Source organism: Oratosquilla oratoria, chromosome 15, assembly GCF_046742065.1.
Source record: "Oratosquilla oratoria isolate Oo_2021 chromosome 15, ASM4674206v1, whole genome shotgun sequence".
In the NCBI taxonomy this organism is placed as follows: domain Eukaryota; kingdom Metazoa; phylum Arthropoda; class Malacostraca; order Stomatopoda; family Squillidae; genus Oratosquilla; species Oratosquilla oratoria.
This window is the reverse complement of record NC_134791.1, coordinates 20,460,374-20,484,990: the sequence shown is the minus strand read 5'-3', so window position 1 is coordinate 20,484,990 and position 24,617 is coordinate 20,460,374. Positions and strand designations below refer to the sequence as shown.

At 39.7% G+C, this 24,617-nt stretch overlaps 1 protein-coding gene across 2 annotated transcripts; it reads left to right on the top strand.

Annotated features, from left to right (window-relative positions):
- Nucleotides 1–2,409: 2,409 nt before the first annotated feature.
- Nucleotides 2,410–24,026, top strand: Dp1 (satellite-binding protein 1 Dp1). Of its 2 annotated transcripts, XM_076198661.1 has the most exons (20): nucleotides 2,410–2,566; nucleotides 9,895–10,113; nucleotides 10,275–10,388; nucleotides 12,044–12,289; nucleotides 12,640–12,819; nucleotides 13,077–13,292; nucleotides 13,576–13,759; nucleotides 14,449–14,579; nucleotides 16,243–16,388; nucleotides 16,482–16,694; nucleotides 17,008–17,099; nucleotides 17,316–17,491; nucleotides 17,785–17,916; nucleotides 18,304–18,546; nucleotides 18,652–18,798; nucleotides 19,735–19,932; nucleotides 20,054–20,995; nucleotides 21,104–21,313; nucleotides 22,546–22,700; nucleotides 23,596–24,026. In XM_076198661.1, exons 2-19 carry the CDS (start codon nucleotides 9,922–9,924, stop codon nucleotides 22,681–22,683), a joined length of 3,900 nt encoding a protein of 1,299 aa, XP_076054776.1. In that variant the 5' UTR covers nucleotides 2,410–2,566; nucleotides 9,895–9,921; the 3' UTR covers nucleotides 22,684–22,700; nucleotides 23,596–24,026. The 2 variants fall into 2 exon arrangements, with proteins under 2 accessions (XP_076054776.1, XP_076054775.1); XM_076198660.1 differs by having other exon boundaries at nucleotides 22,546–24,026.
- The last annotated feature ends 591 nt before the right edge of the window (nucleotides 24,027–24,617 follow it).

Below are 24,617 nucleotides of genomic sequence, written 5' to 3'. Positions count from 1 at the left end.
TCGTACAGACATTTACCTATGTCTGTACGAGTTGGTTCCCATCTGGTCTCATAATTTTATTATCTTGCAAGTACTCGAGTCTTCTTTATTGTTAATTGGTTAACTTAATTGTTGTAAACTTCAAATTCAGGACAAGAAGTCAGTTGCTCTAGTCATGTTATTTCTCTGTTGTAGACGTTGATAAAATCAAGCACCCAAACATCCTCTATGTCAGTTTTTGTGAGTTCTTGATCTTGAGGTTCCATATATTTTTTCAATTCAAGTTTTTGCCCTCTGTCTCTCAGTCTTCAAGAAACGTATGTAATTAGTTTTAACTTTTTGCGCTACCGATTTCTCCTTCGCTCCCTGCAGTCTCCTGGTCTAAGCTTTCACCTTTCTCATATTTTCCCTGGGATTTCTTGCTTCCGCGTGTCTTTGCTATACTCGGAGGGTCCTGTCTACCTTCCTGCAACCCTTGTCGATATGTATTGAAGGTTTCTGCTTCTTCTGGTGTTATGTATTTCTGTGCCGATGTTGTATGCAAGACCAATGGCCCCTATGTCATCAATTCTGTTGTACTAAACTTTACTCACCCACCTACCACACTCAGCGAGTTTCGAATCCTAGTCAATATTCATAAGGTCTTCAGATAATTTACATTTTCTTTTATCCCACATACTAGTGAATTGCCTTAGCAGTGTGAACCTGTAGAATGTATGATTTTCCCCTATGGTGCTTCGTATCACATTTTCCTCATCAGTAAAAATTATTTTATTCCATGTAACATTTAGACGTCTCTCATTACTTCAATAAACAATTCCTTTGAATTTTCACCTCCTTCTGTGTAGGGTAACTAATAAAAAAAAATAAAAAAAACTACCAGATGGCGTTTGGACTCTTGTACAAGCAATCGATCAACACAAAATATTTGTTTACGTTTTGAAAAAAATGTCGAAATAGAACAAAAAATCCACCTTATTCCATGTCAAAATCAACGAGACTAGATGAGATTGACGAATGTGTATAAATCACTATACGCACACCTGCTAGGTCTTGTCCTACCCCAATAGTTTGATGTATGACTGGTGGGGATTTCTGTTGAATAATCATCACAGGTGAATCACCAGACTTAATTAATATCTTATATTTCATTTGTATACCAGTTTGTTAAATAGCATTATGTTCTTTTTTGACATTTGGCTACATTTCGGGTATCATCATCTAAAGGTGTTTCGATGCGTACCTGATTTTTATTTGTCATATCAGGTATTGCTGCTCCAACGATCAATTGTTCGTGTTTACTTCGGTATAGTTTGTAAAGATGTATAATAATGACCTATTCATATCAGGAACTTTCCAGTGGCTATGCCTAGAACCCAGTTTAGACGCCTCCAAACTAAATTTTATGTGAAGAAGCTAGTATTTTCAGCTTTTGGATACCAAGTAAATACTAAAAAAAAGATTATTTTACAAATAAATACCAGTAAATTTATATATAAATACATTATCAAAATAATAACTAAATGCTATAGTTACCCACTATAAACATAGAAAACTATTTTGTCTATTGTCGAGGTAAAATATATTTGTAAGTTATTTATTTCTGAATACGAATTCTTATATATTTATATAAATGTAGATTTAAACTCCATACATATTCTTATATATTAGAAGTTACAATGAAGTCGACTGTTAGTAAATGACGTGCCCACACGCGCTGCGTAAAAAGCCAAAAATAATCAAATGAATACTACAGAGGTGTTTGGTTTCGTTTATTTCTAAATTCATAGGATATCTTATTTCATTACACATAATTCTTAGGTGTTTAATTATAGTTAAATTACGCGTTATTAAAGTGCGTTTATAATGTTTGTCCGTGTTCGGACAATTTCAACTACGTACAGCTGATTTATGTAAATAAGAATATAGTATGAACAAGTGAATTCATATAATGCAAAAGAAGATAGAACAAATATAAACCTGTGGAAAGATTTCTGATTATTTTTACAATTTTATTTTGTACTATGATAACACATCAATAAAATTACTAAAGTTCAGACTACTTTGCCAAATCTACAACATACCCTGTCAATAAACATTGAAATTAAGTCATAATTGTATTGGGAAATGGGAATTAAATAAATAATTACTCCAATTTAACATATATAATATGGGAATATCACCAATTAAACACTAATTGAGTATTTATGTAATCGGTCATGAGAAAAAATGCTCATAACTTACCCTTTAATAATAATCTTAAGAAATATTTACTTTATTACACCATAATTTGTATTAATACTGTTTCTAGTACTTGTAGTTATTGATATTTCTGAGTTAAAGATATGTCCGTAAGAAATTTGGCAACATTGCTCTTTCGCTTTGTCGTCTGCGCTCCAACTCTGGCATTTCGCTCTGTGCGTGGACGGTGAGGAGACGTGACGGTGCTGTGATGTGTCATATTATCAAATTATTTACCCGACTCCTTACTTACAGAGCAATCTCATCTTTACAGAGTACCACCATCAAAGTGGAGCGACTACCCGTGAGCAGTTTTCTTTAGGACGGATCCCCTGGATACAGTAAAGTGAGTACATGTTTGCAGAACAGGTCTTGAGAGCCCTGCCACGTCGCCTGGTGTAAATGGGTTGCGAAGCGTCCAAGGATGACCCTATACCTGCCTGACACTTTTTAGCCACATGTGCTGGTTCACCGAAATATTACGAACATGATTGTTTTCTTTTCCGTGGGGTGTTAATTGTTTTAGACGAGTTGAGATGTTGTGTTTTTAAGTGAGGAATAGTTTGTAAAAAGACGTGGGTCATTGGCTTCATCGTTTGGACTACACCAGCTGGTGGAAGTAGGGAAGAACCGGTGATGCCTGAGTGCATTGCTCATGCCCTTTCTCTAACCCGTGGTGACTCGCTACCGGCATTTTCAGCGAAATTTCCGGTGCATCAGTAATTGTAGCTCGGTTTAGTCCAACTCCTCAGTGTAGTATGTTGTTTACTCGTACGAGATGCATTGTCGTATGAACCTTTTCTACCTCCAATTATACCAATAAACATCGCTTTAACATCAAAGTGTATCCTAAGTATGCTCGCAGATTTGCTGTAGAGGTGTTTTATTTATTCTTCGTAGCTGCTGATATTTGACAGGCGTTATGTCATCCTCATTGTTATACATTTGTCAAGTTGTGTGTCAAATGAATGCATAGACTTTCATGTTGGCTCCAAGTGATTTTTCTTACTGTGTATTTTTATTACTTAACATGGCTTTTGGATAGTTCATTGTGAATATCTTGAAGTGATTTTGGTCCAAGTTGATTTTATTTATTTGGCTTCAATAGCAGATTGTTTCCTGTTGAAGATTGTTGTTCTCATGTACAGTAATTTCCTGGTTCTGAAGATATATTGCTTGGATTGGAGTAATTTTGCTTAGATTAATAAAATAGAACAAGCATATAATAAGTATTTATTATAGGCAAAGTGGGAAGTACGAGTAGTTTTGTTCAGAACTATAAACTGATGATTGGTTTGTTTCAATGTATGAAGCAGATTTAGATTGTCAAGGAACCATCACATTTCCCAGTTTAAGAATTGTAAAAAGATTTTTAAAAGTTCAAGCCCAGTGTGTGATTTTTTTTTTTTTTTTTTTCCTCCTTGTATGGTGGACAGGTTTTGGATTGGATGTAGTACTTGAGTACCTTGTTGTCCTTGATAGCAACTACTGCTCTTCCTCACACTGCACATGAAGTGATGTCTTCCTACTTTGTGTTGAATATAAAACCATTACCTAGGCAATAGGTATAAAAAATCTTGTCCAGTAACATTTCTTTAAAGTATTTGAAATATGGGTTACATTGGAAGCTATTGGACAACGTCTGTTTCATGTGAAATATCCATGCCTTTGTGATTCAGGAATTTACGTGTTGTGGAAAGCTTCCATAAGGTTTTGTAATTCCTTATCAGTGGCTGGCATTAGTCCATGGGAAGATTTGAAAGCGTGATAGGTTTAAATGTTGCAGTGGAATATGGTTATCTAGTTTTGTACTGTGGCTCTATGCATACCAGGCAATTTGAAGGTAATCCAAGTTTCTACTCTTCATGAAATGTATGCAGGAAACTGGTTGACCTTATTGTTATTTATGGATTTTAGATAGTGTGGAAAGAAAGGTGATCAGGATCAAATTTTGTGTTACATAAGATGAAGGTGGTTAGTTTTTGGTAGATTTCATTCTAGAGTTCAGATTGGAAACTAAAATTATATAATTTGAATTTTTATGTTTATGAAAAGTAAATTAAGTAATGTATCAGGAATGGATCCTTTATATATGCAATGAATAGTTTGAATGGACTACAATAGGGAATGAATAATTAGGTTCATATTTTAGGAAGAGGAGAGGGGGGTAGCTTAAAAGGAGTTGTTTACTAAGAATATGCTGGAATGTGTTTAGAAAATTTCAATCTATTTAGTTATCTCAAGGCTATGGCTAAAGGAACAGTGTAGATTTAATATATATGGACTTTGAAAAAGCTTATGCTACTGTTCTGTGCGAGAGATTATTGTTACGGATGCATGGACATTAACTCACCTTTTCTATAGCATGTAGGTGTGATCATTTGCCATGAGTGATGAACAGAAGCTCACGCATACAATTGTCCGGGTCAGGGAAAGGCAGGAGTGTCACTTTATTCTAACTAACGAATATGAGGACTTTACACGTGTGTAACTAAACCGACTTCACATGGGAAGAGGATAGCCCTACCCATTCTTAAGGGCTGTGACTCATCTCACCCGTATTAGTCATGAGTAATTTCTTGGTATACTTGCCTAAATGAAGTATACAGGAAAGGAGCAATGCTTGTAGCATCCTGTCTCCTACTCCCTAATTTATTATAACAATGTCTTAATTTCATGTATAGTTCCAACTTGGGCCATATCCTTGTTTTCCAATTATACTTAGATTTGAATTCATTTTTGTTCCGGCTAAGGCTATTTTGCTTTCTAAGCTATTTCAAATATACATCTGTGTGGAAAATGGTTTCTACACAGCCTGTAGACACTTTTGATTTGGTCTTGTGACCTTAAAGCCCTCCTATCCCGCATCAAGAGATCTCCTTTGTCAGTGTAGTCTATACCTAGTGCTATACAAAGTGATAATTTTCAACTTTTGTCAATTTTGGTAAGTGATATATTCTTCCTCTGGTCTTTTTGAACTTTGTGAGTCTTGCTCTCTTGCAGTGTTTTTTTTTTTTTTTCTCCCCTCTCTCCTCTGCCTTCCATATCTCGCTCTTCCCTTTCCCTCTTGTGGTATGACAAAATAAAAAAACAAGACATCCTTTGCCTTGACGATGTTTAAAAAGCACGAGTCTGTGAGATCCATGATGTGTGAATCTGGAATTGTCTGTAGAAATGCTTCCATCCACCATTCTGACACCAGTCTCCCTACTTACCTTTCTGCCCCCTCATCCTCACCAAGATGAGCAAAAGACTCGACCCATGAACAAGTGTATAACCTCCCACTTCTTATAGCTCACCACACCTTCCCACTACAATCCCACCAAAGTCTTCCTCATCCTGTCCTAAGAAAAGACATATCTTCCTAACAGAAACAATATAACAACTGGCTCAATTAATGGAAAACAGATCAAAATCCTCTCCATCTCAAAATACCACCAAAACATCCCCTCTCCAAATACCCGAAGCATATCACCCGTACTCTCCTTGCTAGTTGGTACTTGGACTTCCACAAAACAAGTGGACAAAGCATACACCCTGTTCTGATACAAACTCCATACCCAGGATCCTCAAAAACTTGATCCCTTAGATCCTTCATCGTCCCCAGGCTCCACTAGTGAATGATTACTGATCAAACTCAAATTAATCTCCACAATCCAAATACCTCCTGCCCCACTCTACTCACATCTGTCCTTTGCCTTCTCCCTTACCTTACAGATATTCCCCTTTTACTCTAAGGGTCCCTTCATCCCATCCATGCATCTCGTACTTGGTCTTCCCCTAAATTCACTCCATCCACCTCTGCCCTCCATATTTTCTCTAGTTTTCACTCCATCTACCTCTGTTCTCCACAATCTTTTTCTAGTTTTTCCTTATGCATTCTTTCCATGTGCCCAAACCATCCTGGCATTTTAATCAGCCCTACTTGCCATCTCACTTTCTACCTCTGCTCTCCTCGTCTCATTTTTCACTCTCCATCCACATAATACCCATCATGCTTCTGAAACACTGTCCCATGGTGATTATCATAAAAAATGTTATCTATGATAAGGCTTACTGACAGATCCATTGATGCCGAACCTGCCTCTCTCCCACAGCCATCAGAACATTAGATCCCATAATTGATATCTCTCGCAAGACACCCATCAATCTTCGGCATTACTAAGATATCTACTGCATCAAGAGTTCTCCCTCCCACCTCCCCAAATTTTCATGTGCACACACAGAAAAAACTATACAAAAACAATTTAATCAGCAGAGGACTAGAACCACACAGCATTCTTCTTTTTACTTTTACTCACTCACTCACTCTCTCTCTCTCTCACTCTCTCTCTCTCTCTCTCTCTCTCTCTCTCTCTCTCTCTCTCTCTCTCTCTCTCTCTCACTCTCTCACACTCTCACTTTCACTCTCACTCTCAATCGACTCATTCGCTTGTGGCTGTAACAAATGATAATCCAATGGCCTCATGGCATCCCATTATAGTAGCTGTACCCTACAAACTGTGCTCTAGAGTGCAGCAGTTTTAATGGTTGCTGCTCCTGGGTTGAGACCCTGGTCATAGTGAGGTGCTCACTTAGAAATGCACCTGCTCTGTACCCATTGGCATTGGCCCCAAGCCAGAATCAACAAAATGTAGAACACAGTAGAGAATGAGTTCCCTGCCCTGGGCAACACCTCTCATTACTGTAGTTCTATAGCCAGTTTTGTTCTGGCTGTGTCCCCTGTACTAATCCTAATTCTGTACCAGAGTTTGCATAGTGTTGGTTACAGTTAGAAATGAAGGGGGAGATGGTGACACATTCCTAAATACTTTTATATATTTTGACCATGGGCATATTCCATGTAGTCAGCCCAACCTTTTAGGTTGGGCTCCACATGAATTACATTCCCTATACCCATGTTTAGGGGAACCAACCACATTTGTGTTTAGGAACCAGTCTACATCTCCCAAGGATCCTTTGCAACCATTTCATACACTTTCTTCCTTTGCTGTATGGGTTTTCAAAACCCACCCACCCCTTCACCTCCATAAGGTGCAGTCCTCATGGGTTAACATTGTCACTGGCTTGGCCCTAAGATCCATCTTTATGACCTTTAGTTGTATTTCTTAGACATTTTTACACAAAAGCTGACATTGACAACAGCTTCCCTTTACTTGCCAATTTCAAATGATGACATGGAAACAGTCCCATAACAATGCTACAGACACTGTGTGAAGACCTGATGACTGTTTTCAGTTAATGTGGGGCTGAGACTTCAACATTCATTGAAAATTGAAACACCTTAGTCATTATAGTTACCATCATCCTTGGTAGTCCATCAATTTTTATGATGACTGCATTGTGAAGGGAGTTTTTATATATATATTTATTTAATTTATTTATTTATTTATTTATTTATTTTTTTTTTTCCTCATTGGCAAGCTCTTCTCTGGGCCATTAGTCCTGCCTTTGAGTAGCAAAAAGTCCACATTGGCTAAACTGAAACTGTGTTGTTTTTTGGTAGTGTGTGATGAGTTTCATGTTTCATAAGGTAGGGCTCTGACATTTCTGTTCCACAGTCTTCTTGGTTCCATTGACATTTTGTTGCCCCTTCTTCCCGTCCTCTGTTTTTTTCTCCTGCATGTTGTGGTCAGTCTGTCTGGTCTTCATGTGACATTTCAGTCTGTCTGGTCTTCGTGTGGCATTTCAGAAAATCTTTGTAGCGATGCTTCTGTCTTCTTCAGTTTCTTCTTCCCTCTATGAGCTCTCCATAGAACACCATCTTGGGAAGACACGAGTCTGGATTCCTCTGCCATCCATTATAGTTACCAGTGGAAGGATTTTTCCATTGAATTTTACTATTGGATGGTTCATTGATTCATGATTATCTGGGGCGAGCAATGTTACTGAATATTTCTGAGAGAAGGTATTCATTCTATTTTGTGCGAGTTTGGGTGTTCTTAGTAGCTATTTTGTAGTTGTGCTGGGGATGCTGTCAAGTCAACGGCATAGGCGAATCCTTTGGTGTTGTGCTCAGGATTTGATGTGTTGAGATCACTTGTGGTTGAAAAGTGCTCGTGAGAGAATTGCTTCTTAGGTAATAGCATGGTGCAGTTTCTTTGTCTCGGGTTTCTTGATGTGCATGTCAGTCGTCATGTTTGATGGTAAATCTTTGGACTATGTGATATCATTCTTTCGGATGGTGCTTTATTATATCCCTCCAACACTTTATTAATGATGATTGAGATGTTTACTGCCCCCTCCCCATGTTGGTTTGGGGAAGTGGGTGGATTTGTTACATTTCTTTGTCTGATCAGTCTTTGTTAACTTGTGATGTGATGGACAGTGATGAGATTGGTCTGTAGGATGCCAGGATTTGTGGTAGTGTTTCATGATGGGCATTGTGTCTGCTCTTTTCCAGATTGTTGAAATTGTTATATTACCAGGAGTCCAATGAATGTATCAGTAAAGAGCTTTTTTTACATTTGGGCTAAAGTGTTTTAGGTGGATGTTAAATAGCTTGTCTAGGTCTTCTGATTAGGATTTTTTGTAATTTGTCATTATTTTAATGTTCTACTTTGTTGGAGAAGGGGGCAGGTGGCAACTGTAGTTTTGTTTTACAAATCTAGTAATCTTATGTGGAGTTGTAGATTGAAAACTTGTTTTGAAGATGTTGCATTGTTGTTTTTATATTTTTCCTCATGTTGCTCCTGTTGGGTGGAGGTTGGGTAATTTTTTCATTATGGTGCTTTTTATAGCTTTATTTTTATTTATTTATTGTTATTATTATTATTATTATTTTTTTTTTCCTTTCTTTCTGGGGCCTTACAGGAAGGGAGCAGTGCTTGTAGAGTCTGTCTCCGGCTCTCCAATTCATTATACATAGATTCAAATTCATGAGTGTATTCGGTCTTGCTGCATTGCTTTTGACCAGGGCAGTAGGCAGGAGCTGGATGACTGTACATCCACAAGGAGCATGATGAAAGGGAAACAGATGGTAGTGGATTGGGTTGGGGTGGGTGCATGCCTTGCTTGGCTACCTTACAGGAGGAAGAGGCCCTTGGTATATAGATAGATGGCTTCAAATTCACATACGGTTCCATTTTGGTCTTTCTTGTTTTCCAATTATCATATTTAGATTTTAAATTGTTTGTTCCATCTTGGACAGTCTCTCCTAAGCTATTCCAAGTACTTTTCATCTGTATGGAAAACTGTGTATGTGTTTAGCTGGGGTTGCATTTTTTGCGTAGTCTCTCGGAATGCATCTCTCGCTTGCCATCTGTATGGTTACTGTGTTCTCTTCCACTGTTCAGTTTGTGGATAGAAACAGCTATAGCAAAGGTCTCAGTGTTTTTCCATACCCTCCATGTATTCTTGTCATTTTGCTTTCTTTTATGTAGGCTTTACTTATCAAGTTCATTAGTGATTTTAATTAGAAAGTCTGGAACTGATGAATTAGTCATTGAGAAGAACATATGGATTGGCTAATCAGTCATCTTCATTTGCATTCCCCAGGGTTTCAAGCACTTGTGATGCTGTTCAACAAATTGCAGCTTGTTACGTTGTATTGATATACCAAACCACTTGAATATCATAGAAATGAAATACAATTATCAAAGTGGGAAAAAAAAGCAAATTAATTAAATTTGATTTGGGTCCATCTTGCAAATTAATGTTTTTATTTAATTGCAGTGTTACTGTAACGACTCGGCACGAATCATGGACCCGACCCCAATGCAGCAGACAGTGATGGAGCCCACTACCACTCCAGTGGTGACTCTAGATCCCTCCAGCCCCCAGGAGGTTGATCCACCCGCCCCCCCTTCCCCCACAACTACCTCTGCAGCTGCAGCTGCCGCCACACCGACAACCAATGCTGACCAGGCTTATGAGCCCCTTAGTTATGATGAAGTAAGGGAACTTGACAAGTTTTGATAGATATAGATGTATGTGTATTATATATAATGTGTGTGTGTGTATGTAAGTATGGATATCATATATGCAATATTTCACTACATTAGCCCATTGGACATGAATTCTCATAGCATACATATTCGTTGTGTACTTGACAGTTATTTCCGGCACTGCCCAACTCCATCCCAGCCTCTGCCCCGGCCCCAGAAGTTGCGGCCAGCAGCTGGAGCAAGAACAGCGACATGCGTATTGCATCTTCAGTTATAACCCAGGTAAGTGAGAAAGCACTGCGGTTTTCTCTTTCATAGGTAAAAGGTAGAAAAAATAACATAAGGTTAAATGATGAGTGAAATGAGAAATATTTAGGGATTATTGCATAGACCAATGACAGCTACTTGTATGTTGTAGTCCTTTGAGATGAGGACAAGAGAGAATGGTTTCCTTGCTGCTCATCTCCAAAATGTCCCCACCCTTGCCTCCATCAGGAGATTAAATACAGAGGGATGACGCTAATCTACGGATGGAGCCAAGGATCTCAATAAACTGAGGTCATGTTTCTTTATTTTCACATAAGGAGATTGCCTACTTCTACCACAAGCCAGTGACAATCTCGGACTAGAAAAACGAAGTCTAATATTTGTTCCCAAACATGGTGTGGAGGGCCAGAGGACTATGTGGGGCTGTGAGTTTTTAGTTCGTGAAATGTGAGGTAGCAGTTATTTCCTTAAAGAGATTTTATCAGTGTCATTCACAAGTAACAGCAAGCTGCCTTCCCCTGTCCTATTCTTGCCCATAAATTCGAAACCTCTTCTTTACCACTCACTCTAAATGGACATTGAATAACACATCCCTTATACAGACTATTTGCACTCCACATTATAAAACTCGCATGCCTTAGTACTTCTATGAATACTTTTGATGGCCATCAACAGACTTCCTGATGTTTGTCACATCCTCCAAAGGTGTCAGCCCAACCCTATGCCTTGTGCATGTCCATGAAGGCCCCAAACTTCATACCCATACATCTTAACCACATTTGACAGATTGATCCTGCCAAAAGTACTACAAATACTTTGTTTGGATAATTGAACTATTTGCTCTTGTTCAGTTTACCATGACGCATCCTTAATTGAATATGGCCTCAAATTTCTCCAAGTGGAAAACTCGTCCTCACAGTGGATGTTGTATGTTGTTAGTGTGTGACTATTTCTGTCACTGGCTGAAAGTAGTATGGGAAGGGGAGCAGTTGCCAGGTGTCAACTGAAAAAGTATAAGAAATACAGTTGAAGTTGATAGAGCTCTTGGGGCCCAGCCCAGAGACCAAGTATCAGCCCCTCAAGGCTGCATCTCCTGATGGTTGTGAAGGGTTCGAGTTTTTAAACTGGGCAGGTTTGCTCTCCAATTAGGAGGACCTCCACCTGCAAATACCTGTCATTGGTCCCATGTTTCCTTCTCAGACATGTTGAACATTCACATCAATCATTCCTGTTATTATTCATAATGTTTTGTCTTGCTGCATTGCTTCTGACCTAAGGCAGTGGGCAAAATGCAGGGATGACCTGCCATCCAGGAGCAGCCAAGAAAAGAGGGAGGGAGGGAGAAGTGGTGAATGGGAGTGGAGTATGTGGGGATGAAATGGGTGGTAGTGGATTTATGTATTTGACTTTGGCTACCTCCCTTGTAAGGGGGTGGGAAACCCTTGGTATATGTAAGTGTGTATATATGTTTTGCATTGAATGTTAGAATTAGGTTCATGGAAATACTTTGATAGAGATTTACCATAAACCAAAACCGGATTCTCTAAATAGTAGTGGCATTAACAAAAGGTGTTTTATTACAGGGTGGGTATATGCTGTTGCTGACCCCCCCCCTCCCCATATAATGGAGAAAGGGCCTTTTAGTGTATGTATACATGTATTTATTACAGGTGTTCAGAGTTCCACATGAAGAAAGAGCTAAGATTGATGGGAACAGCCAATTTGGAGAATCTGCATCCTCTCGTATCTGTGCAGATATTACGGCCAAAACAGGAGCTCATATTGAGATTTCATCTGCCAAAGACCAGTCGCTCACCTTCCTGGTTACTGGCAAGAATGATGCCGTACTCAAAGCCAGGAGACTAGTCCTAGAGAAGTTCCAGACACAAGCTAGACAGACTGTTAAAGTGCCAAAGGTATTTGAAGGAGTTGGATCATTTAATTACCCATTTCATTGTCCTTTTACGATGCTTGCTGGCTGAGCAGGTTAGGGTGTCGTTACTTGTGACGGAGGTCGAGATGATGGCGATTCGAATCCTGCTCGGGGCGAGTTGAACTAAGGGCATGGTTCATTAAATCCCACGCCACAAAGTCCTCTGAAAGGGGCACCATCCTAGCCTCCTGATAGGGGGAGTTTGTGACGTTAAACAAAATCATCATCATCATCATCATCATTGTCCTTTGTATTGTGACCATTTGGCACCTTTTATTGCACCAGGAATTGGTTCTAACCTATTGTGCTAACTTGGAGCTTTTGCCTAAACAGGAACATCACCGCTTCATTCTTGGGAAGAAGGGAAAGAAGCTTCAGGACTTGGAAGTTGCAACGGCTACAAAGATACAGGTGCCAAGTGCTGCTGATGATTCAGATGAAATTATTGTTTTTGGTACAAAGGACAACATTGAGAAAGCAATGCACGAGATAAGACTTATTTCTGATGAGAAGGTAAGTAGATGCAAACTAATCTTTGGCAAAATTTGTATTGGGTAGAAAGTTCCTGTATATGATGAAACGATGACGAGACTGAACCGTTGCACTGGAGTTGTCCGTAGGGCCTTAAGTCATGTTTTATGATCTAAGATTTCCTTGGGCATCTTTGTGCATATGGTTTGGATGGATGAGGCATTTGTCTGAATTTTAGGTGAAGTTTAATGTTGTGTAACTTGCATATTCGTCTCTAATAAATGGCTTGCATGTTGCAGAGCAAACAAGCTTACGAGAAACTGGAGATCCCCAAGCAATACCACCCATTCATTTGTGGTGCAAATAATGAGAAGATAAATGCTTTGATGCAGGAGAACAATGTGAGGATCAATGTCCCTCCCCCAAGTGTCGCAAAGAATGAAATTACTATTGCAGGAGAAAAGGATGGAGTGTTGAATTGCAAAACAATCATGACAAAGGTCTACAAGGAAATGGTACGTAGACTGGAATTGTACCAATACTTTTTGTAATTGTTGAAGGCAGGATTGAATTAGTTTACTTTCCCTTAGCCACCCAAACCCCCCTACAAGAGGGAAAGAGGGCCTTTTGGTATATTAATGTAATATTTCTATTGTCCTCTTAGTTGTAGGTTGATAACATGAATTTATTAAGGGGACCTGCTCACCTACTTTCTGTATCTCGCTCTTTTAAGTGGTGTGTCCCCTGAAGTAATTAATGTTTTTTGTTGATTAACAAAAATAATCATCATGCTTTCAGGAGAAGAAATGTCAAACTGTATCTGTAGAGGTACGCAAGTCCCAACACAAGTATGTAGTTGGGTCTCGTGGTTCCCATATTGCTGAGATTCTTCAGGAAACGGGTGTGTCCATTGAGATGCCCTCTGCTGATTCCCTCTCAGAGACCATCTCCTTAAGAGGCCCTGCTGACAAGCTTGGACCAGGTTAGTCGTAGATTTGATGCATAAGGTGTTCCACGGTTTTCAAGGTTATTGATTGTTATGCTTTGGTACACTGAAGAAGGGCCTTGAGCAGGGAAGGGAGAAGACGGGATAGGGGTGACTGGAGAGTCACTGTGTAAATGAAGTGGCTCAGCTGTGGATGTATTGTCTTGCTGCATTGCTTATGACCTGGGCAGTGGGCAGGAGACAGGGATGACCTCCTCTACAAGAGTTAAGACGAGAGGGAAACATGGGTGGAGGATGGGAGTGGAATGGGTGGATGACTTGACTAGGTACCTCCCTTATAAAGGGGAAGAAGTCCATAATATATAGATGGATGTTATTTCTTTCTTTTGGTCTGTATTTGGGTTGTCCTTTCCTAGACTGTCTAGGGATAATTTCCATAGTGTGTGCATGGTAACAATCATGGAACATGGGGTCCTGTCTTTTATTCTCCAATGTGACATACCTTGTTTCAGATGTGTGTGTGTTGGGGAGCAACAGTCATGGGGTCCTGTCACTTATTAATTTATCATACCTTGCATCAGATTTGTGTATGCTTTCAACTTGATCAGTTTTCTTATTTTCCAATTATAATGATTGTGCATTGGATGTGTGTTGTAGATTTTATTCTTTATATATTGAAAATTGAGAACTGTCCTGTGTATTGAAATATACTTTTATATTTGCAGCTTTAACAATGGTGTATGCAAAAGCCAATAGTGTTGTTAGTGCTGATGTTGAAGCTCCATTATGGCAACACAAGTTTATTATTGGCCGTAAAGGAGTCAACATTAGACAGATTACCCAAGATTTGACTAAGGTAAGTCTCCTAGATGGAATATAGAATACCAGTAGCAAGTATTGGTTTTGGTCAGTAGGAGACTGATCAGTCTACAAAGAGGTCTTGAGAACCACTTATTAATTCTTCCACAGTATGGTTCTCAACCATTGAAAAAAAAAATATAGATTGCACAAAAGAAGACTAAATATATTATTATGCTCCAACACCATTCCAATAAAATATCTGCACACACAAGCTATAATCTTCCATATAAAACACCATATGAAAATGATGGGGGCACAGTTCTGTGCAAGAACCCACTATAGTACCCACCCATTTCTTTACACAAGTTCAACCAACTGAATGAAAAAGACGTATTGCTCAAACTTCCAAACGACCTACCACCTACATCAAACAATGTACATACATACATACATATACCAAGGCTTTTTTCCCCCTTACCAGGGGGGTAGCCAAAAAGGACAAGGCACAAAAACATTCCCACCCATTTCATCCCCGAAAACACTCCACACCCCTCCACCCTCCCTCCCATCTTAGCACCTCCTAGATGATGGGTCATCCCTGCACCCTGTCCACTGCCCTGGGTCAGAAGCAGTGTCGCAGGACACAGCACATCCACAGCAAGGCCGCTTCATTAAATCGGCGACCCCCCCTCTCCGTCCCCCCATATAAAGGAGAGGACGGGGAGAAATCCCTTTGGTCTGCGTCAAAATTTTTGCTCACACACACTACCTCACCCCCATTCCCCTGTCCAATCCACCTCATGCATCACAACATCATCCATATACAACCATTCTCCATTCACCCCTGTCTTCTGTCCTCTCCCGTCCTTCCTCAACCGACATTCCCCTCTTCCCCAAAGCCCCCTTCACCCCATCCATCCATCTCATCCTAGGACATCCCCTCATGTTCACTCCCTCCACATCTGCCTTCCATACCTCCTTTACTAGTCTTTCTTCACTCATTCTTTCCATGTGTCCAAACCATCCTAATACTCTTTCATCCACCCTATCTCCCAGCTCCCTTTCCACCCCTGTTCTCCTCCTCACTTCCTCATTTCTCACTCTATCTAGCCTAGTAACCCCCATCATACTTCTCAGACACTTCATCTCACACATTCAAGTTCCTTCTCTCTTCCTCTCTCATGTTCCATGTTTCTGCTCCATACAGTGCTGTTGGAACAATCACTCCTTCATACAGTCTCCTCTTAGCATCCATTCCCAGATTCCTATTCCTCATTACACTTTTTAAACCACCAAGGCATTTACTCGCTTCTCTCAATCAATGTATCCATACAAAAAATATGTACATGTTTGGATCATTAACAAAGTCCTTCAAGACCAACCACAAAAATCCCTACTTCTTAAAGCTTTTCTGGAAGTTATCACAACAGGAAAACCTCAAGAATAGAAAGAACCACAGTAGCATAACTTGTAGCACCAAAACAGTATCAACACAGAGTAGACCTGGTCATAAAAACAAACGGTGCCAGGTTGTCACTACATAAAGACATTGAATGTCTCACCAAGACAACACTATTTTTTCTTTGTCTTATGGACCAACCCACTAGCTGTTACTGGTTCCCTGGGGCAACATATTAATTGATATTGTGTATACATACTCTTCCCCAACGGCATGGCTTCTTAACCTTTTTGATGTATCTTTTTTCTTTGACTTGTAGGTGCAAGTAGAGTTTCCAGATAAACAGGAAGTCATAAAACTGGAAGGCCCTCCAGAGGAAGTTGAGGTAGCAAAAGAAAGGCTGGAGAACATGATTTCAGATTTACAGAAGAAGATTACCTTTGATGAAATACCTGTAAATCCGAGGTAAGATATTTATTTGGGAATGCCAACTTGTATTCAAATGAGGTAGACGGCTTCTTAACTTGCATGTATTGAAATTTGTAATTTTGTCTACAGATTCTACAAACATATCATTGGTAAGAGTGGCTCAAATATCAACCGCATCAGAGGGGAGACTCAAGTTCTCATCAACATCTCTGAAGCAGATGGTAACAATATTATCCGTTTGGAAGGAAGTCCGGAGGGTGTGGCCAAGGCCAAGCAAGAACTTCTTGATCTTGTTGCAAAAATGGAGAATGAGAAAGAAAGGGATATTATCATCGAGAACAGGTGAATGTTTAGTGAATTTATAGGGAAAAAAGAAAAAGATATCCACAGTTTTCATGAAAATTTGTAAATTTGCAACACTTGAAAATTCCAGTTGACTTAGCAAATATTTTCATTTGCACAGTGAAAATTCATGAAATAAGAGAATGTGCTGTAGTAAGCTCTGTGAAAGGAAAAAATAATGTGTATGTATGAGGTGAAACAGATGTTAGACTTCTCTGACAGTTGTCATGTTTTCTGGGTCAGCCAGCTTCTTATAGGTCAGGAAGTGTGATGTTGAGTCGTCCATTTCTTTGAATGTATTTCTTTTCTATAGATTCCATCGTTACATAATTGGGACCAAGGGAGACAAAATCCGGGAGATCCGGGAGAAGTTTAATCAAGTGCTGATTTCTTTCCCAGACCCAGGTATGTTTTACCAAATCAGACACTAAGATAGTGCAAGGATATTGATTTTATTTTATTTGGTTATAATCCAGTTCAATGCAAAAGATGTGTGTGTGTGTGTGTGGTTTTTTTTTTTTTATACTTGAATTTGTGATTTGGTTTGGAAGGCTTGTGGTCTTGCTTGGATTTAACAATACAACTATAACGTAAAATTTTGAACTTTATTATGCTTGGCAGGTGAAAAGTGCGACATTGTGAAGATCAGAGGTCCAAAGGATGATGTAGATCAGTGCTACAAGTACCTGCAGAAGATGGTGCGAGAGCTACAGGAGTCTGCTTACCAGATTAGAGTGCCAATATTTAAGAAGTTCCACAAATTTATTATTGGCAAGGGTGGAGCAAATATCAAAAAGGTGGGAAACATCGTACTTGTTTTTTTGTTGATTTTAGATCTAATTGTGATTTTGGGATTGATGGGTACTTGTCAAACCAGGTCATTGTTATCTGTCCAAGATAAGAGGGAGATGGGAGGGGAGTGGAGTATGATTGGAATGGAATGGGTGGGAGTGGTTTTTATGCCTTTGTTTTTTGGCTACCTCCCTTATAAGGGGGAAAAAGCCTTTGGTATGTATGTATGATATAGAGAGTTGTGATATTCTGTCTGATCATGCAGTGAAGAGGTTGTTATAGTTGAGGTTCATTACAGATTCGTGAGGAGACAAACACTCGTATTGACCTGCCCTCTGAAGGTCAAAACAGTGATGACATTGTGATAACAGGCAAGAAAGAGAATGTGGAGAAGGCAAAGGAACACATCCAGAAAATACAAAATGAATTGGTGAGTAGTCACTTCACTTATGAATGTTCGAATACTTATTCTATATTTGGTACAAGTTGATCTGTTTTTGCCATAAATTGAGAGAAGAGGGTGTTTGATTGAAGTACTTGGTTGGCAAATTTAAAGTCTTTGCAGGTGTATAAGTGGTTGTTATAGTATTGGAGTGTTGTTGAAGAGTTGAGTTTGAGGATTGAGACCTGACTTGACTACAAGCAAGGGGAATTTGCTTTTGTAGGCAGGCATATCTCATACACACACTGTACGAATTGTCCAGAAAAAAAAAATGCTTCAGTGTTGTCAAATTAAGCAAAAGAATGTAATCATGAATGCAAGGGAATGGATGCATCTTGTGGTTGCACCAGACTATCATGGGTTGTTCATTTTCAGGATAACATTGTTGAAGTGGACATAATCATTCCATCAAAATTCCATAACTCAATGATTGGATCTGGAGGTAAACTGATTCAGAGTATCAGTGAGGATTGTGGAGGCGTTGCTATCACATTCCCACCATCAGAATCCAAGTCTGACAAGGTTACCATTCGTGGACCTAAGGAAGATGTGCAGAAAGTGAAGCAGATCCTAGTTGATATGAGCAATGAAAAACAGCAGGCTAGCTTCACAGAAGAGGTATGTTTGTATATTTTGTGCATGAGTGGTGATATACACTTGTTTTGGAGAAAAATCATTACTTAGTATGTACTGTATTAATGTACACCTTTAATTTCCTGACAGGTAAGAGCCAAGCCACAGCATCACCGATTTTTGATTGGCCGCAGTGGTGCCAGCATCAAAAAGATTCGTGATGCCACAGGTGCAAGAATTATCTTCCCTTCAGACCAAGATGAGGACAAAGAGCTCATAGTAGTTATTGGCAAGAAGGTAAGACTTGTTGCAACTTGTCCCTAATCACTAAACATGTGAATATAAGTAGAAGCATGCACACTTACATATGTACACATATATAGATGTGTATATATACAAATAAAACAGACATAAGTTAGCATATATACCCATTAGGTGTACATATGGGAGGGGTGTTAAGTTTTGAATGTGTTGAAGTGGATATGTGGTACATCCCTCAACTCTGACAAACTACATACTGGCAGGTGACCTGAGCATACACCAGACATTCTGGCTAAACACACAACACCAGGCCAAGAGGAAACAAAGTACTAGAACAACTCCCTATGTTTACATAGTAAATTCTAACCAATCTCTTCAACATAACCATCTTCCTGTGGTATAACATGCTAACCCTCCCACCAAACTCAAATAACATGGGAAACAGTACATGATATTTCCCAAGACTACTGTTAACATTGAATAGAGAAGTATGTTCTGTGGGGAAGCCATGAAAATTGAAATTGCAAACCTCCACAGAAAATGGGCATAAACCTTAACTGTTTTAAGGGATTCCTTAGAAACTTATCAAATGAAATAAAATCGGTGCCCCCCCCCCCCATATGTTTGGACTTTTCTAGTGTTTCTTCATGTGTATATGTATATATATATATATGTACTAAATACTTCTGCATGAAGAAATATATATACCAAGATAAAAAGGAGGGAGGTGGTGGTGAATGGGAGTGGAGTGGGTGAGGATGAGATGGGTGGGAGTGAATTTGTGCCTTTTGACTTTGGCTACCTTCCTTGTAAGTGGGGAAAAAGCCCTTGGTATAGGTTTCTTCATGCAGAAGTATCTAGTACATTTTCATTATATGAAGCACTAAGATTGCTATAAATATGGGCAAGGCTTTGAGAATTTTTAGTGCAGTGTATATACAAATATTTACTTATTTATTTTTTTTATTTAAGGAATCTGTGGCAAAAGCAAAAGAGTTGTTGGAAGCAACCATTAAGGAGTTGGACAAGATTGTGGAAGACACCATGACTGTTGACCCAAAACATCATAGACATTTTGTTGCGAGAAGAGGTGAAGTTCTTCGTCAAATTGCAGACCAGTATGGTGGTGTGACTGTTTCCTTCCCTAGGTCAGGGGTTCAAAATGACAAGGTAAGTGTTAATCTTTTGCAAATATTAATGATACCAGATTATTAATTGCAAGAACAGTTTGTATTTATTTTCATATAGGTTACTTGTTGAACAATTTTCAATTATTTTAATTTTTATATAGGTTACTCTGAAGGGAGCTAAGGAATGTGTGGATGCTGCCAAGGCTCGTATCCTTGAGATTGTGGACGATTTGGAACAGATGGTGGTCTTGGAAGTGGAGATACCGCAGAAATACCACCGTACTGTAATGGGTGCTCGCGGGTCCAAGGTACAAGCCATCACAACAGAATTTGATGTACAAATTAAGTTCCCTGAAAAGGACAGTGGCCAGCAGCAGCCACCACCAGTGCCAGTACAAGAACCCACAGGGGAGGAGCAGGAGCAGGTTAATGGGGAAGTACCAGTACCAGTAATTGAGAAGGAAGCACCTAGGCCACAGGACATTGTCAAGGTCATGGGCAAGAAGGACAAATGTGAAGGTGCCAGAGATGCTCTTTTGGCCCTGGTGCCTATCACTGCAGAGTTGGAAGTCTCGTTCCAACATCATCGCTACATCATTGGACAAAAGGGAGACAATGTTAGAGCTATGATGACAGAGCATGATGTCAACATTCAAGTGCCACCTGCTCAGGACCGTAGTGATATCATTCGCATTACTGGACCACCTGCCAATGTTGAGAATGCCAAGGAAGCACTCTTAGAAAAGGTAGCCCAGTTGGAAGAGGAGGAGTTGGATCGTCAGGCAAAATCCTTCAAGCTTACAATGGAGGTTGACCCTGAATATCATCCCAAGATTATTGGGAAGCGAGGTGCAGTTATCACAAAGATTAGAGAGAAACACGATGTCAATATTCAGTTCCCTCAGCGTGATGCTGTGGAAAAGAACAAGATCACCATCATTGGTTATGAGCAAAATGCTAATGCAGCTAGGGATGCCATATTGGAAATAACAGGTGAACTGGACAATATGACAAAGGAAGAAGTACAAATTGATTATCGTATTCATTCCCGTCTGATTGGCTCAAGAGGAAGAACAATACGCAAAGTTATGGATGATTACAAGGTATTTCCTTTTACTTTGAAATTTCTTTTTACTTTTGATTTTTTTATGCATTGTCTATTAAATATCCTGTTACCAGTTTTCAGATGTTAATCTTTTTTTTTTTAACAGGTTGAGATTAAATTCCCAAGAGGTGATGATGACAAGAATACTGTGATAATCATGGGAGCAGCAGAAAATGTTGAAGATGCAAAGGAGTATTTACAGAATCAAGCTGAAGAGTTCATGCAAGATTTGATTGAGCAAGAGGAGCTCGACACTTACATGAACCCCAAGCCAGTGCACTCTGAAACCTTTCCTGAATCTGCTGGTGTTGCCAAGGTTAGTGCCAAGCAGGGTTGTTTGTATGTATGCCTTGGCTGTGTGTGTGCATGATTATTAACTTGCTGGTTGAGTGGGTTAGGGCAAAGGTTGAGTGTATGGTGGTTCGAATCCTGCCACCGGCGAAGTTGAACTAAGGGCATGGTTCATTAAATTCCATGCTACAAAGTCCACTGTGAGGGGTACCATCCTAGCCTTCTGATAGGGGGGAGTTTGTTGAACCATATCAATCATCATATCGCCATTGAGGGTGGGGGAGTTCTGCCACAGCAATACCAAGTATGGGCTGGAGTAGGGGTTCCCCACTGTATTTTTCTCTTAAGTCAATGTATAAGAGGGACTGGGAGAACTCCAGCCAGAACCATAATAATAGGATGATTAGATGTGCATGGATTTGGTACAGATCAGAGTAAAAGGGAGGTTAGTAGTGTAATTATAAGAAGAAAGATGGATGTGTTAGCATAGAATGAAACTTAGTGGAAAGAGTGAGTGGGAATTTGGAAGTTGGTGGGTAGGGTGTCAAGTGATGAGGAGTCAAGGAAAAGAAGTGGTACTGCTTTTAAATAAAAAGATGGGTGTATACATGATGGAATGGAGGGAAATGTTTTCGAAGATGTGGATGAACTTCAAATTAGGATGGGAGATGTAGGTTTTTAACCTCTTCCCTCCGGGGCACATCGCACGTCTGGCAGCGTTAGCTGCCCAACGTGCGATGTCTCGTCATAATAATCACATTATAAAAAATAAAGTCGGTGCTAAATTGTCTGTTCTCTTTCACCCATGTATTTTGATAACCATAGAAAACTGGTGAAGCCAGTTTAGAGAGAACCTACTTGCTCCTCATGCTGCCTACGTAGGCGGCACCGTATGGAAGTGGTTAAGAGTACGTATGGAGGAAGCATTTTAGATTTATTGCAATGCATGTGGTGAGTTTTTGGGAGGAATGTGAGCATGGTGTTGAAGGATCTCGTTTGAATAGGAGAGGAGCTGATAGTAATGGGGAGATATGGAGTTTCAGGTAAGTGGAGAGGTATTAGAATTGTTTAAATATGGAATTGCTAATAGTTAACATGGTATTAATAGAGAAGCTATTTGTGGAATAGGAGGGTCATTAAGAGGATATTAATGGACAATATAGCGGTACTCAAAGAGAGCAAAAGCTTTAATTAAAGGAATGACTTTACTGTGAAAATTTAGATTCAGAACTTAATGTTTATTTCTCATTGATACAGGGATTTGTGGTGACTGGTGCTCCATGGGCCCAACAGGCACCAAATATGGACTCTTCAGAAGACTTCCCCTCCATTGGAGCCCCAGCAGCTATGCAAAACACAGCAGCTCCTGCATGGGGACCCCGCCGTCAAGTCTAAGCCAGCCTATTATACAAGTGTGTTGCCTCACACCCCTTTTCCCTGCTCCCCCATCACTGCTACCCTTTCCCCCCTCCCTCCCCCCACTCCCCCATCACCTGCCATCATCTCTGTTGGTGTTGCTGGATGTGCAGCACTTCAACTGCAACTTTGCCTCCCAGATATGTTGAAGCTTAAGTTCATTTCACTGTTTACATGTGCAATTTGTCTTTTTTTCACATTTGCCACTTCCCCATTACCTTTTAATAATTTTTAAGACCTTGTTGAGTGATTATGTAGCATTTTATGGTTTCATTTTTCATCGTGAAATTTGGAAAGGTATAATGATGCCGAAGATTTTTATTTTAGGTTATATAAATCTATATATGAATATTAAATATATATAAATTTGTGTATATGTATGCATAAATATATATGTATGTATCTGTATCTATATATGTATATATTACGTACACATACACACATACACATAATATAAAACTAGGCAAAGAGGCCAATAATGCAGGTAGAGGCCAAATGATACAATGGTGTCGGGCTTGGATGTTGGGACAGAGAAGTGACGGTGTCCAGTGGTGTTAACTTGGGGGTTTTTGTTGCATCACTGTCCACCCCACTGCCCCTCTGCCTCCAACTGCTGCTGTTCTGCTAATACAGTGTTCTGGTTTACTTAGAGCTCTTGTAATCATTGCTTTCTACTTGATAACTACATTCACATATAGAATGTTTGGGGGAAAGCAAGTGCTGATGAAGGTTTCACTTGATGATAAAATTTTACACCTAACCAATGATGCTTATTGGTTGAGATGTTAGGTGTTCTTGTGCCCTCAGCACCACCTCCTGTCATTCATGACTGGTTCACTCAGTGAGTTCATCCAGGCAGCTTCTCTTTCCTACAAGTGGTTCTTTCACCAGCACTGCACCACCGCGGACTCTCCTCACTGTCTTGCTGCACGTTGACGACCCTTTGACCTGAACCCGGCCAACTCTAATTGGAAATCATCTCAAGTCAAGTCAGTCCGTCAGTCTTCCCATGGGTACACCACCAGTGCACGCGGGGTAAGGTGGGATAGACCTTCTAGCCTCACCTTGCTCCGTGTGCTCCAGGGGTCTTATTACTGTTTCAAAGTCTTAATATTTGTTATTATTTTGTTAATTTAAAGCAATTACAACTATTGTGATCTATTTTGTGTATTTCAAGACAGATGTGAGGTTGCGTTTATTATGGAGTGTCAACAAGGTGAGGTTGCGTTACAGATGTTGACAGGTGAAGTGGTAGGCCAGAAGTGCCATGATACAAAATGCCACTGTCACGCATTCACTTGATAATAAACACACATTGGTAATCCTGCATCTCATTGTCCCTTAATTTTATTCCCTTCCGTATGGAAGTGGTGTCGCAGAAGGGTTGGGTAATGTTGGGGCGAGTTGTACTGTTTGTGGAAAAGTACACGCATATACCAAGGCTTTTTCCCCCCTTACAAGGGAGGTAGCCAAAAAGAAAATGGCCTAAAATCATTCCCACTCATTCCATCCCTAAATACACTCCACTCCCCTCCACCCTCCCTCTTATCTTAGCACCTCCTGAGAGAAAGCTATTTATCCAAGTATGTCAGCCATCTCGAGGTTTCCCAGTTAGGACATGAATATTTTTCGAGGATTTGAAAAGATTTTTTGCTTTCTATGGGTTGAGCCCTATATGGGGGCAACCCATACTAGGCGTAGTGTGACATGTACAATTTAATTGATAACTTGTATTGCATATAAAATGTAACTTCGTTGAACTTGAAAACGTATAGAAGAAACTAAAAAGGGGTTTACTGATTTCTTCGGCACCATTTTCAATGTGGTTTGCTATTTGATCATTGTAAAAAAAAATTAATGTTTTATCACTTATTTTACAAAAATATAAGTGGCATGCCCAAAATTCGCCAGTA